The sequence below is a fragment of the Parasteatoda tepidariorum genome, chromosome 8, assembly GCF_982258835.1.
Source record: "Parasteatoda tepidariorum strain Cologne lab strain chromosome 8, Ptep-v5.0, whole genome shotgun sequence".
Taxonomy (NCBI): Eukaryota; Metazoa; Arthropoda; class Arachnida; order Araneae; family Theridiidae; genus Parasteatoda; species Parasteatoda tepidariorum.
Window position 1 is genome coordinate 2,273,229 of NC_141762.1, and position 19,501 is coordinate 2,292,729.

At 28.0% G+C, this 19,501-nt stretch overlaps 1 protein-coding gene across 6 annotated transcripts in view; it reads left to right on the forward strand.

The window, feature by feature from the left end:
* Positions 1-19,147, forward strand: part of LOC107454244 (axin-1) — a 55,018-nt gene extending 35,871 nt beyond the window's left edge. For all 6 annotated transcript variants that reach the window (XM_087149707.1, XM_087149712.1, XM_087149709.1 and 3 more), the window contains 9 exons: positions 894-996; positions 1,211-1,348; positions 2,372-2,698; positions 4,661-4,896; positions 7,031-7,120; positions 8,547-8,738; positions 11,286-11,360; positions 13,115-13,255; positions 17,012-19,147. In XM_087149707.1, the coding sequence (XP_087005833.1) occupies positions 894-996; positions 1,211-1,348; positions 2,372-2,698; positions 4,661-4,896; positions 7,031-7,120; positions 8,547-8,738; positions 11,286-11,360; positions 13,115-13,255; positions 17,012-17,168 (1,459 nt within the window). In that variant the 3' untranslated portion in view covers positions 17,169-19,147. The remainder of the gene's footprint in view (positions 1-893; positions 997-1,210; positions 1,349-2,371; positions 2,699-4,660; positions 4,897-7,030; positions 7,121-8,546; positions 8,739-11,285; positions 11,361-13,114; positions 13,256-17,011) is intronic.
* Positions 19,148-19,501: the final 354 nt, after the last annotated feature.

Consider the following 19,501-nt stretch of genomic DNA (forward strand, 5'->3'; position numbering starts at 1 on the left):
TATTGAAGAGTTATAGTCTTAAATTTGGTAGAATATTAATTTTTCTTCCCAGTTCTTGCTTTTTTAATTTCTACTAAACTAATTTAATATCATTTTTAAATGCAAAGCTTTAATTATTTCAACTGGATTGTTATTATGGACTGTTTTAAGAGATTAAAGAAAATTTAATTATTTATTTTATTTTTTTATTTAACAGGTGTATAATATAATCTCATATATAGGCAAATTTTTGGAAACTATTAAAACACTGAATGAAATAAGACAGTTTTTTGTTTTCGATAGTATTTGTGCTTGAGTAATACTTTTTTTATGTAACAAATAATAACTGTCCCATTAGCACTATGCCGGACAGCTGAGCACACGGGTGTCCCGCTCGATAAAGTATACTAATTCATTATACCCAGAACCAGTGCACTACATTGCAATTGAAAGATTGACGTAAGCGAAGAAAAATTCAAAATTAAGATTTTTATATTTATGGGATGTAAGGTAAGCTACATATTGCTAAAAAAGTATAAAATTTTTTTTTTCCGATCAGTTTTTTTGAAATTCTATTTTAGTGTGCATAGCTTTAGCAATAGAAGGAGAAAAGTTGTCAGGTCACTTTTCTTGGAATCAATCATGAAGCACTTACGTTGTTTTTTTATGCCTAACTGAAAATAAATTAATAATCTGTTTTATCACAAAATTTCTAGCACTTGTTTTTCTGCTGTGCTTGGCTTGTGTGCTTTACTAATATCATAATTTAGTTAAAAGCGTCATCTGGTGCTTTAAGAATCGCTACATAAGTATTTTGAATACAATAAATTTTAGGACAGATTATGCTCTCAAGCATAGATTTTATGTGTGTGTATGTCTTTAAATGTGTGTTCTAAATAGTGATTATTTTACAGTGATTATTCTATGTCAAGGAATAAACCAAAACGACTACTGGATGGGAAAAAATATCCTATAAATACAGATAATTTGCATGAACTACCTAAAGATTTTGTATCTGTAAGTATTTTTTTCTTTTTTTATACAACTTTCAGGTTTGAAGAATGTTAAACTGTTTTGATTCTTTAAATAGAGTGATCGATTGTTAAAGAAATTTAAAAGCGTGTGCTTTCAGTCTTAGATTTATTCTTTTTACCCATAAGAGAGAATTTAAAGAAACAATCCTTGAAATCTATTTCGATTGTGTTTATGATTTTTAATAATTTTTTTTTAGATAACTCAACGTAAACAGGGTGTTGAAACAACGAGAAATCCATCTGATTTTCATCAAGAGCTTATATTAAAACTGAATAAGGTTTGTGAAGAAAGGAAAAATAAAGAAAAAGTAGTGGAAAAGATAAATTCTGTGGAGGTAAGAAATGTTTATTTTCTGAAATTCAAAACAGACCTGCTGGCTTAAACTCTACAAAATGTAAAGAGAAACATTATTACATGTGCATAAATGCCAATTTTTCTGCAGTTAACTCTAATTTTCTTTTAATTAATCTTTTGAACCAAAGATATTCCAGTAAATTGAATTGAAAATGTTCCTCATTAATTTTCGCTTCTGTCTAATTCATGTTATGAGTTATAAATGAATACAAAAAATAAGCACCCTATAGTGCAAAAAAAGGGATAATATTTTTCTCTTATTTGAATTGATTATATTTAAAATCTATAAAAATTAGAAGAACATAAAATTATCTGCTTTTTATGTGATTTTATAGAAAATCTTCTGTGTTTTAAAAAAAAAGCAGGTATAGAAGTATCAATATGAGAAGAAGTGGTTTAGAAGCAGGGGTCTGTTTAGAAGAAATTTGGGAATCAAAGAAATGGACCCTTCACTAACTTAAAAACGAACCCTTCACAAATTTATTTATCTTCATTATTGTTTTGTTAATAGAATAAACCCTTCCCAGAACGAGGGGAAAGAAAGACAAGTGTAATTGAACTAAGTTTTGTCTTCTGCAGAAACTTCTTCCATTATTCATCTGACATGAATATTCTGCGTTCAGCAGTATAGGCTAAATACCAAATATTTGTATGTTGCATCTGTAATTTAGTAGCTGCAATTGCTGTTTATTTTTTAAAATTTAATTATTTTAATTTTAATTTTATAGTGTTGAGCATAATCTTGTATGTCTTGACAAAAAAAAAAGACTTTGCAACAACAGGGCCCTATTTGCACAAATTCACTAAAGCAGAATCCTGGTTGAAAGAATGTGACTTAACGTTTATTTCATATTCACAAATTACGAGTAATTTTTTCACAATTTTACAAAAGCGGACTTTTCACAAAATGTCTGGACAGACCCCTGAGAAGTTTAAAAAAATTACTAATTTTTATTGTGGAATAATGGGTTTTCATGCAACTTACAGATTTTCCATTTTTTAGTCACCTGATCCTTCTCGTCCTGGGGCAAGTGGATGTACTAGTAATGCAAATCAGTGTAAAATAGAATCTTCAGTATTTGATTTGTTTGCGTCATCAGAGGATAATGATCAAGATATATTGGACAGGCATGTGTCCAGGGTATTTGAGGATCTGGGCCAGACCCCAGTATTATCTCCTGTCTGTGTTTCCCCACCTGCTGCTCGACCGCAGGTCGACGTCTTACCTGGAACATCTTTACTCGGACCTCAGGATTTATCTTATACAAACTATCAGAAATCTAGTCTAGTTTCACCATTTTCAGTGATTGGAAATCCTAAACAAAAGCAGGTAAGGTATTTTAAATAAAATAAAATACAGTTGGAGCATGTTAAAAATTGTCATAGGTAGAAAGTCAGTGTGATTTATTTAAAAGTATACAATTATGACTTTTAATTAAAGCAGAAATAACATTTATAATTAATTATATGCTCAAGTAAAGAATATTCATCAATTTAATAGGTATTTATTTGTGTTCCTTTTAGTTGAAAAAAATTCTTTAATTCTGCCATCTACCATCAGTAATATACATGGTGCATAGCATTTTTGAAACGTACTTAAAGGTGCTTATTCGATTTTTGTTTTATAAAAGCCCTTAAAGGTGCTTTTTTCGTTGCCTGTTTTTAAAAAGTGCAGAATTTTTCTTTTCCCAATTGAGAATTTTTCTATACAGCGTTGATTTTGCGACCATCTAAATTCTTGCACTCTTGCGTGCAACTGTGTTGTATTTTGCAAGATATTCTCAAATTCAGGCTTCATTTTCCACCCTCTGAAATCGAACTGAAAAATATCTCGATCTTTCTATGGTGGCTAGTATAATCAAAGAAGCAATTCTTTGAATCATGATCATGTAAAGTCATGATCATGTTTGAACTAGTTATTTTATCATGATCATGTAAAGTCTTTGAAAATTATTTTGCATTTTGTTAATGTATATAAGTGCTTATATTTTGTGAAAGATTTAACTACGCACCCTGATATGTTTTGTTTGTGAACAATTTCAAATAATTCATGGTTTTCAATATTATATCTCTGTAAAAGACAGCAATTTTCTGATTTCTCTAAATGTGAATACAGATGTGATATTAAAATATATATTTAAAGCTGTTCGATAAACTTATGCACAATTTGATTATGAAATATCAGTTTCTACTATTTCGTCCAAAGCAGTTTTTCACTTTGGAAGATCATGCAATCCGTGTTTAGAACTATCTTTTTATACATTATAATAGTTGACTTCATGATAACTGGATGATAATTCCTCATTTGAAATGATGTCAATATTAATATTTCATGGAGGGGATTTCCTGCAGGAATAAATCCTCATTATAGCTGAATGAATTCTGATTTCTACCTTTATTTTTAATTGTTTATTTCAATAATGCTTAATTTGAAATGATGGGAATGAAGGCTCATTGAAGGTTTTCGACTGCAGAGGCGTTACGCTATTAGTTCTTTGAATTAAATTCTATGACAATTAAAATATTTTCAGGACTCAGTTGTTCTTAATTTGCTTAAAAAAATAAAGTGTCCTTAAATGTCCTTAATTATTAAACATTACAATGAATGGGATTTTTTCCAAATTTTTGTTGAAGTTAACAGGAAGAAAAAGTTTTGTCGAAAGAAAAACTTTTGAAGAAAGTCAATTTTAAAGAAAGTAAATTTAAAAAAGAATTGAATATATTTGCCATGAAACAAAGTGAGTAACAAAATGAGCGACAATTTTCATAGCACGTATATTAATCTACTTCCAGAATTAGAGACAATGACACTTGATTTGATGGTATAAAAGCATTCAATGTGGGAGAAATATGTAAAAAGTTTTTATTATTCTACTTCTTCCTTATCACTATATCATACTCTACTGGTATTTTGAGTGAGTCCTGGTATTTTGTTACTACTTAACTAATTATCATATTTAGACTATTTTCTCTTTTTTTTTCCATAAAAAAAAAATTTGTAACTTTTTTTTAAAAAAAACTCTGTTTTATTTTAAAAAGTTCCTTTTTTCACTTTAAGTGCGGGAACTACTAAAACTATTACCAATTCTAAATCTGTATTACGAATGACTCCCATTACAGAATCCTTAAATTGTACTTAATTTTTATATTTTGGACTTCCTGCCCTGATTTTGTGCTGTATTAAAAATTATTGGTATTTTGATTAATGAAATGTTTTGTGTATTAGTGCGCAAAGTTCAGCTTTTTTGAATATTAAATTTCTGATCAATGAAATTAATTTTTTTTCACACAGGAGCGTGATACGCGTTCAAGCGACAGTGGGGCTGTAACAGAATGGATATCCGAAGACAATTTGGCTGCTCGCTCTCACGAGAACCTTGTGTATCAAAAACAGCCTTTCGGTCGTTCTTCCTCTAAAGATCAATCTAGAAGGTCACTTCGAAAGACTGGTCCCATCTTTAAGTCAACAACCAGTTTTGAAGATAGTGGTATCAGTGAAGTCTATGAGCCCCATGCTTCAAGTCTCAAGTAAGTTTTGTTCTGATAAACACCAGAACTTTATTGATCATAGGAAGGTAGAAATTTGTGAAAATGAGTAGTCTCATCTTAAACACGTCTTCTTTGTTCCACGAACATAAAATTTTAAAATACTTTGCAAATGACTCTACAAGTTATTGTTGTTTATTGTTCTCATTGTTGGATCAAATGTTTTTCTTGATTTTAGTTGCAAACACATTCAATACACAAAAGCAAGTATTCTCACAAACTTTGACCAGTGGTCAGAACTTTCAGTAGTAACCATGAAAATTTTCTGTAGTTTTGAAGCCCTTTATGTAGTTTTACAACAAAATGTGTTTTAGCAATTTAAGAATTAAATATTAGCCAATTTTGTTTATGTTTTAAAAGTTTTATGTGTTATAATAATATTGTATTTAAAATATTAACAACTAGGTAGAAATTGCCAAGCCCACCCTAAATAACTGTAATTGCCTATAAATGATATATAACTTTTGAAAAACTGTAAATCTGTAACAACTGCTAAAAATGATAGGGAACCTATGTTGATTTGTGGTGGAATTATCTCTAGTTGAGTGTGTGAAAAGTGACTACTCAAATCCAAAATTGGTGTGTCAAAATGTTATTGTAATAATATTTTTAATTTGGAGAACAGCTTACATTTACAATGAAACTGGCACGAATTTGGTGTGCCGAAAGGTGATAATTCAAATTTAAAATTCATGCTTCAAAATATTACTGTTTTAAAAATATTGGGATTCGAAAAATCTTGTGGAAATGACTAAAAAAATCATTGGAAAAGACATAAACTTATGATGGAAATTTGTTTCCAAGAGTGAATATCTATATGTGTAAATTAAATGCTGTATTTAGTATATCAGAATTTGATGAACTTTAGAAACATGGCTTAAAAATGATAAAAGGTTGCCAATAAAGGATTGGAAGCCATCGATTTACGATGGAAATTTTGTGAATCGGGCTTGTCAAAAAGTAATAACTTATTTGAAAATTGTGTTTCGTAATATCATATTAAATGTACTGAAATTTCAAAAACTATAAGGAAATAATCATAGAAACAAAAAAAAACAAAACAAAAAAAACAAAAAACAAACAGGCCTTCCTGTAGAATGGGTTGATTCCTGTAGTAACTGGCGAAACTGCATAGGATCTACGCAGAAACCAGAGTCAGTCTCTGTGTTCTTTTGGTAAATATTTGGGTTTTGGTTGTACCAAATTTAAACCACACATACAATACTGTATCAAAAGTACTTTGTCACGCAAGTATCGCACTCTTAAAAATACACTATTTACTATTGAAACATATACTTAAATTAATATAATATACAGTACAGAACCCGTTATCCGGAAATCAGAAAACTGGAAAATCAAAAAACCGGAACGAAATTCGATAAATTTTCCCGCCATTTTTTTAAAAAAATGTTTTTTTCCTCATAAGATTTTAGGATTTCCTCGTAATAATCAATCATTTCCTCATTGTTTTCCTCATAAGATTTTTACCTTACCATCATTTTGGAAATAATCATTAGTGTATTACTTAATAATTTTTTCTTTTTAAGATTGTTTCCAAATATTATTTTTTTTAGTTGGGTTTAACAATAAAAAAAAACTGCTTTTTGTAGAGATTCAGCTATCTGGAATAGCGATGGTCCCGATCGTTTCGGATAATTGGTTCCCTACTGTACTTTTTTATTTCAATAGTGAATGTATGATTGCGAATCATTTCATTATTAGAGTTTTGGCTCTTTTTTTTTTTTTTTTTTTTTTTTTTTTTTTTGAGAATTACATTTTTTCTTTTTATTTTTTTAACTAAATCTTTTTTTTAAAACCCATATGACCTGAGGATATCACCAAAAAATTTATAATAAATAAAAAGTGTTTAAAATTTCATAAACTTGAAATCAAAATTGGTATCTAGATTTATTGAATTTAAATATTTCTTAAATACGATAAAACAATAGCAAACAATGCAGCAAAAGAATAGATGTGGGCAGTAGTGTTTTACAGAAGTGTAAATTCAAATTTCATGTTATTAGAAAAGTATTTTTCTTTAGCTTGCCGTGATGAATTTTATTTTTTTAAATCTGATAGCAAATGTTAATACTACCTTTTTTATTTTCTTCCTAAGGATGGCTCATTGGCTGGACAGCAAACGGTGTTTGCCTGAAAATGATAAAGAAATGAAAATCTCCTCTACCTCACCTGTTCTGAATCGAAGGTAATTAAATCTAAAGCAATTAAATAAAATCAATATAAAAAATTTGATCATCAGTTGACAAACACTTTTAATTTTTAATATATCGATTAATATTAAATAAGCAATTCCAAGAAACTTAGCGAAATCTGAAGTGCAGTCATTGATTTAGTTCTATCAGTAGTTTACATGCAGCTAAATATTAGAAAATAAAAAAAAACAACCTATTTCACTATATGCAGTAAAATGGCTTTCAGAAATATGCATGTGAAATACTGATAGAACTAAATCAATGAGAACTAAATCAATGATCAACACTTCAGATTTAGTTAAGCTTCAGGACAAGATTGAGTCAAACTAAAAAAAAAAGAAAAGTGAAATAAAATATTTGTATGTTAATTGATTGATACAGATTGATTTTTATCTTCAAGAGGTAATTTTTCCCCATTACTTGTCAAACATTATTTTTCAGTGTTTTTTTACTGAAACAAATAAAATTAAACTGTGCATTAATATCCCAAAATATGCTGACAATTAGGCATTGCAGTATTTATTTCCTTTACTTATATTTTGTTTAAAATATAAAAAAATTAGGTTTTTTATGTTGTACTGTTTTATAATTTTATGTTATCAATTAATGCATTTTAAACTTATAAGCAGTGATTCTGCTAATTAAAGAATATGAAAGACATTGTGGATTCCACACAAAAAAAAGTTATGCCCTGTGGGATTCTTAATTTTCCTCACAAGTCACTTCATTTTAAACTTAATACTCATTAGGAACACGATAATGTCATATTACTTGTTAATTATTGATTATTTCATATTATTTGTTGAATCTGATATTTCATTTTTAAACTCTTTAACAAATATACTGTTCAGTTTTCAGTGATACTTGTTTTACCTTATCTTTAGTGAAGTATTATTTTAAATGACCTAATCAACATTATAAATTCGAACATGTATTAAAAGAAAAATTGTGTTTTATCTCTTAAAAGGATAACTAGGCAGTTTTGGTTTGAATGCTTCGTTTACTACATAATTACTGAATCAATTGCTAATCAATTCAGGTGTGCTTTCAATGTTTCCTTTTTATTCAAAGCATTTTCTGAATTAATTTTAAGAAATACTTAAATTATTGCTTATGGTCGAAGAATTTAAAATTTTTTTACTCCATATTTTTTTCTTATGTGTAACATCAGTAAGGCTTTTAGATTTTTATTGTAAATAAAACGTTTATTATTTTCATCCCTTTTTCTTGTATGCATTATTATTTTAGGCTCTTCTATAAAATTATTAAATGTTCATTGATTTAAAAAAAAAAAAAAAAGGTTTCAAATGCGAAAACCAAAATGTAGCACCAGTCGCCATGGAATTAGGTTGAGTACTTATTTGTGTCTATATTGTTTGGGGGTATAAATTAAGTTAATAAGTCTCGTTCCGTTTTCAGTTATGGCCAGAAAATTCTGTATCGTGGAGAGAGTGTTATGCATAACTCTCTGACTTTTGTGTCAAGGGCAACTGTGATGCAACCTCAACCAACAGCTCAAGATCTCACCACATCCTTCAGGCCAGACACAACCACCAATCTGATTGAAGCGAGGCGAAGGCTGGAAGATGATAAAAAGATAGGAAAATCTAGGTATTTCTTTCATTTTTTATCTGCAAAGTCAAGAAAGGGTAATCAATGAATTTCTTTCCTTAAAAAAAAGTTAACTTAAATCAATCTGATACAATACAATCAACAAGTATTAAGAAGCAATTCTGTATAGAACACTGTTCCAAAATAATCTGTCTACGTGTTTTTTTTATCATATCATTATGTAACAAATCTTCATCTAAATAATTAAGTAAAATGTTTCTTAAAAGTCCATACAATTCATAGTACAAAGAAGGCAAATATTTTTTTATCATAAAAATCCTTTATGAAAAATGAAAATGCATGGCTGCCAACTTTTCTTGTGCACAAAGAATCAGTTTCCCCATTGTGTGATCGCTGCTACTTTTGGAAATGAACAATGAAAACAACCTACATCAGATTCAAGACTTTCTGCTATTGGTTATGCTGACAGGGCTTAAAAATTTCCTGCAAAGGAGATCGCATCACTTGGTTTTCGTTTAGATTGAGTGGGTTGAGAGCATTACTTTTAAAATTTATTTTGATCATGTGCTCTGAATTTTTTTTACCCTATAATAATAAAAGTAATCTTATTTCTGCAAAATATTCAAATGTATTTTCGTTTCTAAAATCGAGACTCATCATCAAAATCATCGAGTTTTACAGGATTCCCACGATACTTGAGAAACCTTGGAAGTCCTTGAATTTTGTTGGAAAAAAATCAGGGTCCTGAAAAGTCCTTGAATTCTGCCATAAGGTACTTGAAAAGTACTTGATTTTTTAGGAATTAAAGTAATACTAATCTTTCTCACTAAAAAGCAGTAAAAAAATGATAAATAAATTCAAAAGAAAATTATAGAAATTCTGATAGATGCAATTTTTAATGCTTGAAGTGAAAAGGGGTTAAAAAAGATGCAAAACTTTTCTCTCCTAAATCTTTCACACCAGATTATTGTTCATCTCTCTGATGTTTTGAGAGCTGAAATTTCTAGTAAAGTTTAGGTTTTGTAGCCATAGTTTTCGAATGATATATAGTGTTTTATCGGTTTAGAAATATGTTCACTTCGTTATGTTACTTCGTTATTGCAACTGGTTAATATTGTTATCCTATTTGTTCTTTCAATTTACGTACGAAGGATAATTAATCTTAAATAATTTATTATTAAATTTTTACATTTAGTTTTTACTGCTAATAAATAAAATTTAGTTCTACAGGTTTCATTGATCATAAATAAACATCGTGATTCACATTAAACTGATTCTTGATTTACGGATCAGAATTCATATTAAATGTACAAAAAATTGCCATTTAAAAGAAAGTAATTAATGAATGACAAATCGAATATTACTTTAAAGTGATTTGCAAATTACTCATCAGGATTCACACATCATGATTTCAATTAAAGTTATTTCTGAATCATATAACGTGATACGTAATTAAGTAATTTAAGAATTTTTTAATAATCCTGCCTCACAATTTTCATTCTAACAGTTTACAAATCACCCATCGCAATCACAAAAGAAAGATTTAAGAATTGCCACTTGTAATTCTCATCAAAATGATTTAAGAATCACACTCAGCTGGAATTTTTTAAAGTTCATTTGGAATTTTTTAAAGTGATTTGAAATAGCAATGCAGCTATCAACCATTTGTATTATTAGATGATAAATTTAATAAAAAAAAATTTTGGTTCTCAAATAAGTATTGTGCTTTAAAAATATACAATTTCTGCTTCTACGTAATCGTAAAATATAGTTGACATGTAATTTAGCATATAATTGAAATACTGAATAGGTCCTTGAAAAATTTGATTTTAAGTGCTTGAAAGTCATTCAAAAGTCCTTGAATTTTTTTTAAAGAATTGAGTGGGATCTTGTTGTAATGATTTAATCCTTTCCCGTGGTAAAAAGTTCTGATGATAATGTTAATGCACTTGAAATGTGCAGAGTCAACACAAACTAAAAATCTATATAATTTTATTTCTAATACTCTATGCTTAGAATAATGCGTTTTAAGTACTAAATTTTGTACATTTATAAAATATAATGCTTACAAAGTAAGAAAAGAATTTTTTTGTTAAAGTTAAATTGAAATAAGTAATTTTATAATATATATTTGTTATTTTTACTAATATTTTTAATCACTTTTGTGTGTAAGTATTATTCTGATTTGCTGATATATGTTAATTAAATTGTCTGTTTTTCATTGGTGTTAAAGCTTGCAAACAATTAAGTACTGGAAATGTTGAAAATTGTTGTTCTGAATTAATTTTTTTGATAATTATAAATTTTACGTGTGTGTTGTCGAAAGTAACCCTCACTATTGTAGTATTTTTTAAATGTTGAACAATTTTACTTTGAAAACTGAAATTTACGTTCATTAAATGTCAAATTATGTGTTATTGAACTAAAAATATTATGTGTTTATGAAATTTTCATTGCAATTTAGACAAAGAAATAGTTCTATATTCATGAATGTAAATATCCTAGGTTAAATTTATATACTGGAATAATTGCCTTGTCTTGTGTGCATCTGTATTTTGCTAATTATGTTTTTCCTAACCCTAACAGGCATACATCTGGTACCCCCCGGCTTCGTCAATCGTTTCGTGCTTCCGATACTTTTGAAGAAGGCCTATCACAAAGGTAAAGTTAATAATTCATTTCTACACTATGCTTTACTAGATTTTCCGGTAGTGTTAGTAGTTTTTTCAAATACCTTTTAATTTTTTGCATTTTATAAATATCCCCCAAAAATTATTTTTAAAATAAGTAATTTTTTCTCTAAAAATTTAAAATATTAATGCTACTAAATAAGAAAATTTCAAATCGGACAACATATTCTATAAAGAAGTTGACTTACCCTATCTGCTACAAAATTTCACCTTTATGTAGTAAATTGTGGTGTATGCACAGTCTAATGTTGGCAGTCCTATTTGTATAAATTAAAATACCTTTAATGGAGGGGGAAGTGTTTTGAATAGTAGAAAAAGAATTACATCATGGTGTGTGGGGAGGAAAATTATTATTGCTGAATTTTGTTAAGTAAAGATATTTTATCTTTCGCGTAGATTATTTTTTAAGTTATTAGTTTAACTTTATAAAAATATATATTAGAGATGCAGTTGAATATGGAAATTGAATGTCAATGGAAAAAAAATAGCAAGTGGTGGCACCATTTATTTATTCACTGGAATATACTTTCCTTAAAGTAAGCTTTAAAAAAAGAAAGACGCTGTGGAATGCATTTTGTATTGTCCACCCCAGAAGCAAAACTTACGGTATGGTTACACAGCACAAATTTGAATTGTAACAGAATGTGTTGCTTCACAGAGGTAAGACAAAGGTAGCAAAATTTGCAAATATAAGGTCCTTAGAAATTGTTCATAAAGACTTTAAGTTGTTCAAAATAAATGAAAGAAGTTGCCAACAAGTAACAGAAGAAAAAAAATTCTTTACTTTTTGTTCTTTGCTTGCAGTGTTTTATCAATTCAGCTTTTTAATTTTATTAGAAACAGCTTAAAGAGATGTTTTAAGAATGAGTTTCAGCAATTTCTCCGAATTTGTTTGCTTAAAAAAATTTCCCCCCTATTTTTTCTTCTCCGTATTTACTTCAAAAAGAAATATGTGATGAAAAATTAGCTGCAGTGCCTCAGGGTTTCTGCTAAGCATTCGCCACCTCGTCAAATGCGATAAAATCATAAATTTGGCAAATGAAATTGTATTTAAGCGAATGATTTTTTCCACTGGAAAGAAAAATATTGATCCTCAAAATTACATCAAAATGAATTTTTCTAAACAAATCAGTATTTTTTAATCGGTTACAGTAATTTTCGTTAGACGCGTCACATAACCAATTAGAATTGGGTCCAAAAAATTTTACCCTAAAGCAAACTACCTCAAAATAATTTTATATGGGTAAAAAATTCATCATAAAAAATTGTTAAGATTTGCATCTGGCAAAGACTTTCGAAAATTGGCAAAAACTTTTGATATTTGATTAATAATTTAAAATCCTTAGCATGAGTCTTTTAAATGTAAAGTGGAAAAGACTAAAGGGGGAAAACCATTAAATATTTAAGATCTGGGCACTTCAGGGTCATGAGAATCAACGGAGCCTTGCAACAATTGCCCAGATACACCGCTTGCTATTTTATGCCCCCTGATTCTCGTTATATAATACCCTCCCTTTGACGTAGAGCTACTCGATCCAAACAAGATCACAGAGGTTGTTGCCTCAGTCTATGGATGCGCCATCACCATTAATAAAGAATTTACCAGTTTGTTAATAAATAATATAAATTAAGTTATAACATGAGATTAATTCACAAAAGAAATCAGGTTGTTTTAAATAAAAGGGATGTTTATTCAGTGAGATTTATGAGTGTGAATGTTAATAGGAAGCAGAGTAAGAAGGATGAAACAATAGTGATTGGATATTCTTATGGACAACAATCAGTGCCATATCTGACAAGGTTTCATGGAAGGAGCATCACTCTCAGGAATTTCAAATCACTCCTCACCAAGAAAGGAAATTTCAAGTAAGCACTCTTCTATAATTGTAATCTATCTTTTCATTTTTTAAGAATGTCAAATAATTGTTATTTAAATAATATTATTTATGTATATATATATTATTTATTATTATTATTTTTTAAATTTGAAAATTAGAAGTCTTTTGCTTTAAGTTAAATTTTAAGTTAAGTCCAACTGTTAAGTTAAGTCCAACTTTTGAGAAACTAGTTAAACTATATTCTTGGAAGTTTTTTGGGTGTACACAATGAAAGGCTTCATAAAAAAATTAATTTTTTCTTGCTCGTAAACCTATCATATTTTAAGATATTAGGACACAAAAGAGTTTTGATTCATATTTTATCTTTATTAACTTTGCCATTTCTTTCAATGATTATCAACTTAAAGAATTTGAATTTTTTTCTCTGATGTGCTATAAATTTAATTTCTTGTAAACTTCACAGTTAGATATTGAAATTATGCCCTATTAAAATTTTAATACTACATATTTATAATACATTGTTAAAATATGGAAAAATTTAAAAGTTTACCTCTTGATTGCATTTAAATGACTCAGCTGTAATTGTTAATACTGCGTATCTTGCTTCTTAGATGTTGGTTTATCAGGCTAATTGAAAAAGATATTGCATTTGCTAATATGAAACAGAGTGATTTGCTGAATTCTCAAAGCAATCTTCAGCTTATATAATATCGTTTAAAACAAATCACTAAGTACTTTTTAAAAAAAAACATCTTTATTTACGCACTTATAAGCACAAACCATTCCATTAAATTATTAAAAGTGCATCAGTACCCAGACAATAACAATCAGCATCCCACCAACAGGGTTCCCACAGTACTTGAAAGTTCTTGAATTTTGTTGGAAAACATAAGGACCTCAAGAGTTCTTGAATTTCGTGATAGGATCCTTGAAAAGTTTTTGATTTTCTCGGAGTAATTTTCTAAATATTAATTATGATATCTTTCCTACGGAAAAGTATGAAAGAAAAAAAAGCTTAATAGCTGTTTGATCAACAGAAATTTGAAAGACAGATATTTTGTTCACTGAAATGACTTTATTCTTTCACCTGTTTCTTAAAGGAAGAATAGTTCAAGGTCAGCTAAGTGAGAATCTACTAGTCTGATCTAAATTTAAAGAAAGATCCTTATTTATTTACTGTGATTGGATTTCAAAATACAAGTAGGGTGTGATAAAACCAAAAGTGAAAAGAGAATAGAGAACAAAACCATGTTCAGTGTAGCATGCACTAATTTGAACATATACAGTTTTTGAAACTTTTTTTTTATTTATTTGCCAATGTGTGGAAATAAAAGATTTCTTCTGATTTGAAAAGAATAGAAAGGACTTACTGAAATTCCTATATTTTTCCTTCTCCAAGACCAAAAATGTGGTATCATGGGATAGATGTAATTTATATCTCATGTGAAATCATAAAGAAATTTGAATCATGTTGTCCAATTTTTGAAAAGGGAATACATTTCTCTCCTATGTTTATTCTCATCATATTGTCTTTCTCGATGTTTAGAAAGTCAGAATTTCCAGCATATATATATTTTTTAACATATTTTTACTGCCCTCTTTATATTCAGTGTTTCTCCCAATTTAAATATAATCATTGGATTAATATTGTTATGTTAATACTTAACTTTTAGTTCTTTTAATTTTTAAATAAGGATCAATAATTTTTTTTAAACTTTAATTTTCAGATTTTTACATTTAAACTTTACCACTAATAGGCAAAAGTTAGTTATTGATTCTGCGAATTATGCATCAAACATAATGATTTGCATAAAAGTAGTTTACCCATCATATGAATTGACATCCTTGCAATAACATTTATTTATCATAATGCTTTTGTAATGTCAATTATTTTTTTAAAAAATTAATGTAATGTGGCTTATTAAATTTTTCATGAAAAGTTTTACTGGTGTCGTTCTTAGTTAGTTGCCAAATTTTTTGATTGTCTTCTAACTGATTTAAACTAGCAATGTAACTATCAAACCATTTACATTGTTAGTTGTGGATTAAACAATGTAAAATTGGTGATTTTGTCAACTGAGCATTGTGCTTTAAAAATATAAAATTTCTGATTCAAGGTCATTATAAAATCTGGTTGACATGTATTTTAGCATGCTAACTATATTAGTATATAGCATGCTAACTATTAAGCTGCCAACTCTTCTAGATATTCCTGTAGACTACTGGATTTTGCATTGCTAATGCATAATGAAGTGAACCATATTTATAAAAATCAGTTCAAAACTTTTTTTGTTCTAAAATGTTTACTTTATTTCTATTCAAAATATCATTAATATTTTATTCATAATTAAGAAAAATCTTATAATTATCTTTGATGAATTAAATGTCTGTTAATATTCGAAATTATAATTAAAAACACAATATACATACCATTTCAAACATGTTTTATGTCAATCATAATTGAAAAGAAGTTTGATGACTATAAAAATCCCTAAAATTCCCCTTGTGTAAAATATTTAGTACATTATGCAACAATTATCATGAAATGTATATTTTGTAAAATCTATTTGATTTTTTTCTTATCCATGTTGGCAACTATGTATTCAGAGGCTGCGTAGAGAGGGTAGTGTTTTTAAAAAGTTCTGAAATGGGGCTCATTTTAATTTTCGTTTTTTAAAAGCCCTTAAAGGCACTTTTTAAATTGGGTGTTTCTAAAAAATAATTTTCCTCTTTCCAAATGAGTTTTTTTGTTATGTGAGATAATTGTTTTTGTATTTTTATTTTCAATAATTAAACAAATTAAGGATTGTATAAATTGCAATTTGACACATTTTATTTATTATTTAATATTTTGTACAACAAAATTAGGGTTTTTGACAGTGAATTTCAAAACAAAAAGAGTTTTATGTTAAAATAATTCAAGAACATAATTGATGGAACACTTGTAATTTTAAGTCTTTGTTAATCTAAATGTACTTCATATTTATAATAGCTAATAATTTATCCTTATGCCAATTTTAAATTTTTTTTTATCATTATTAAGAGCTATGTCAAAAGGGTTTTATCGACATGACAGTAGGGCTGATTGTGCTCCGGAAAAAAAATCCGGATTTTTAGCTAACAGTGATCCGGGAGTTTCCGGAGATGGAAGGTCCAAACGTTTCAAAAAATCGTTGATCACTGAAGTTTCCGGAAATCAAATTTTCAAAGGTAGAACTTAAAAGCACAGTTTATTTTATTTGTTTGTAAGGGAGAGCCAGTGAGATACTTTATAAGCTTACATTCATGATATGATTAATATTCATTTTTTATCTGTAAATAGTTGTTATAATCATAAATTCAAGAAAGAAAGACATATTTGTAAATTTTAATTACTTCTCCAGGTTATCATAGGTATGTGTAAATGGTATAGCTATGTGTAAAATTTTAAATATATTTTAAGTAAACTAAGAAATATTGAGAAAAATTAAAAAAAACCTGGTTTAAATTTTTTTCTAATTTTTGAATTTAAACTTTTTTTTTTAACTCAAGAAATTTTCCGGAATTTTGATCACCGGCTCACAATCACCCCTGTGACAGTTAAAACCATCGATTGTCAAAAACTTGTCAACTCTGCTTAGTTATGAAGTTTTTAAAAGTACTTAAAAATAATCTTTTGAGTGCTTGAAAAGTGCTTAGAAAATACTTTATTTTCTTGGAAAATTTGACTACACACCCTGATTCATGATAAGAAATATGACAGTGAAGTGACCTAAAGTTCTTACAGTGATCGTTTTATTTTCAGGTATTACTTCAGAAGAGTTGACAATGCGTTTGGAACAGGAACTGTTCTTGAAGAAGTGTGTGATGACCAAGCCATCTTACCCTTGTGGGAAGGAAAAGTTTTTTGTGTTATTGAAACTGTAGATGATTTGCCGACACCTGAAGATTGCCTGCAATGACAGCAATAGAAATCAGATTTTGCCAAAAATTCAGAAAGGACTTAGCTTTTCACATACTTTAGCTTTCCTGTTAAGTTTTCCTATGGATTAAAATAGCTACGTGAAAAATATACTTAATATTTATTTTCCGATCAAACTCTTTTTGAAGAATCCTGTAAAGTGTGTTTCTTGCATTTATTTTATTTGATGTCTGCACTTATTTTCCCTTCCTCTTTCAAAAGTGATTAAAATTGTTTTGAAAATGTGCTCTTCTATTACAAATTATAATGTAAAGAAATGCAGCTCTTAACGGAAATGAATGATTCAATAGTTTTTATAAATTGCGGAGTAGCTACACCATTGTGTAAAGCAATAACGGTACGTTTTGCGACGTGTGATCAGCCATTGATTTTTAAGTTAACTTGTTGCAATTAGGAAAGAACTCTTTTTTTTTTATTATTTGGAATTTTAGAGATTCAAAAAGTTTTAAATGCTTTATATTCACAATTGACATGTTTTAAATTTAACAGTATTTTTGACAGTTAGAAATAATCTTGTTGAACTTTTTGTACTTAGTAAAATCTTGCTATGTTATGAGCACTATGGACACAAAAAATATTTGCATTAATTTTTTTTTTATTCTTAAAAGAATATGTTTTTGTTTTTCGGTATTCTTGATTTTTACTCAAGGTATTCTACATAGATTTTTTTTTTTACAAATGTTAACTTAGATAGATAAAAGCATATATAAATAAGGCATGTTTTTATTAAATGCTATTTAATATGTTGCCTTTGTAAAAGATCTAATTTGAAACTAGTGTTTTTTTGCTATAATTAATAACTTTCATCATTACTGTAATTCATTTCTACGTATCATTTAAATTGAGGCTGAAAACAATTACTAAAAAATAATAAGGGGATGTGGTTAAATGAAAAAAAAGATTTACGTTTTATATTTTCGAAATTGCAATATCTGAGTTGCAGTTCCTTATATAATAATTTTCTGTTTAAGTTGCGTGCTTTACCTTTATATCATGCCCGTGTTAACTGATGTTGAGAAGTTTGTAATTAATGTAAATTAAACATTACATATCATAAGAATTTGGTTTCTCATTTATTAACCAATAATGTGCCTTGATACTCATTATTAATATATTATGAAATAAATCTGACAACAAATCTTTCCCCCATAAAATTTCATGCTGTCATCCTATTCTTAAGAGTGTTGTTAATTAAAGGCTAATTATATATTTTCTTCAAAAAATGATTCTCCTGTTAAAAAAAGTCCTAATTATTATAAATCCTGAGACACTATTGAGGCAAAATTTGCTTAAACAAAAAGTTTTTTTTTATTGTGTCATGTTTGGATATAAAAGAAATTTTGTTGACAAAGTGTGTAAACAGCTTGTGGTGCTATTAAGATTTCTTGTAAATATAGCCCCAGAAAGAAAAAGAATTTGTCCTAGTCGTTACAGTGGAATGCAATGTTATGTTTTTTATTTATTTATGTGTAGATGTGTTTTATGCATGAACTGCATTCACCACTTATGACAGAGAGTTTTGAAATGATTGCTTCCATTTTTATTGTACAAACTTTTCTGTATAAAGTTTCATACATGTAGATTTATTGTGTTGTAAAGGATTAGTTTAATAAGTCATTTTTCGTTATGTTTTGTTCATCAGCTTTTGTTTTAAATAGAGTTCATCAGTTTTTAATAAATTTCATCTGTTTTTAACAATTTGACTGTAAGTTTGAAAATTCTGAACACAAGGGATATTAATGCAGATAATTTAATAGTACTTTCTTTTATAGCTTTGACTCCTTAAAAAAGAAAATCATTATTTTGTTTTCGTTGAATTTTAAGTGTCGGTGACTTGGAATGTTTACCTGTCCTTCCCTTGAATTAGGACATGATTTTCTAATTAAAAAATTTCCTTGACTGAGAGAAGAATTAATATTCTGTATTTAAAGACGATAATAAACCTTTTATTTAACCTAATAGTTTTAATGTTTTTTAAAGCATTAAACATATTTAATTTATATATATTCATATATAACTATCTTCTCCATTATCAGAATCTAAGTGAATTGCGTAAAATAAATTTATACATTAGTCAGTGTTTTTATTAACCAAATAAAATGAATCAAAGCTGGGTATTGTCGTTAATACTTGTCAGATTAATTTGTAATGCCAAATATCCCCCTGGTGATAATGACAGCTGATTTCAAATCTGCAATTGGTTTCTCTCTTTTTTGGGCTCTTATGAGTCAGGGAAAACCTGGAAATGTCTGCGAATTTTATTTTAACTCCAAAAATCAGGAAATATGGAAAATTGCAATTTTTTACAAAAAC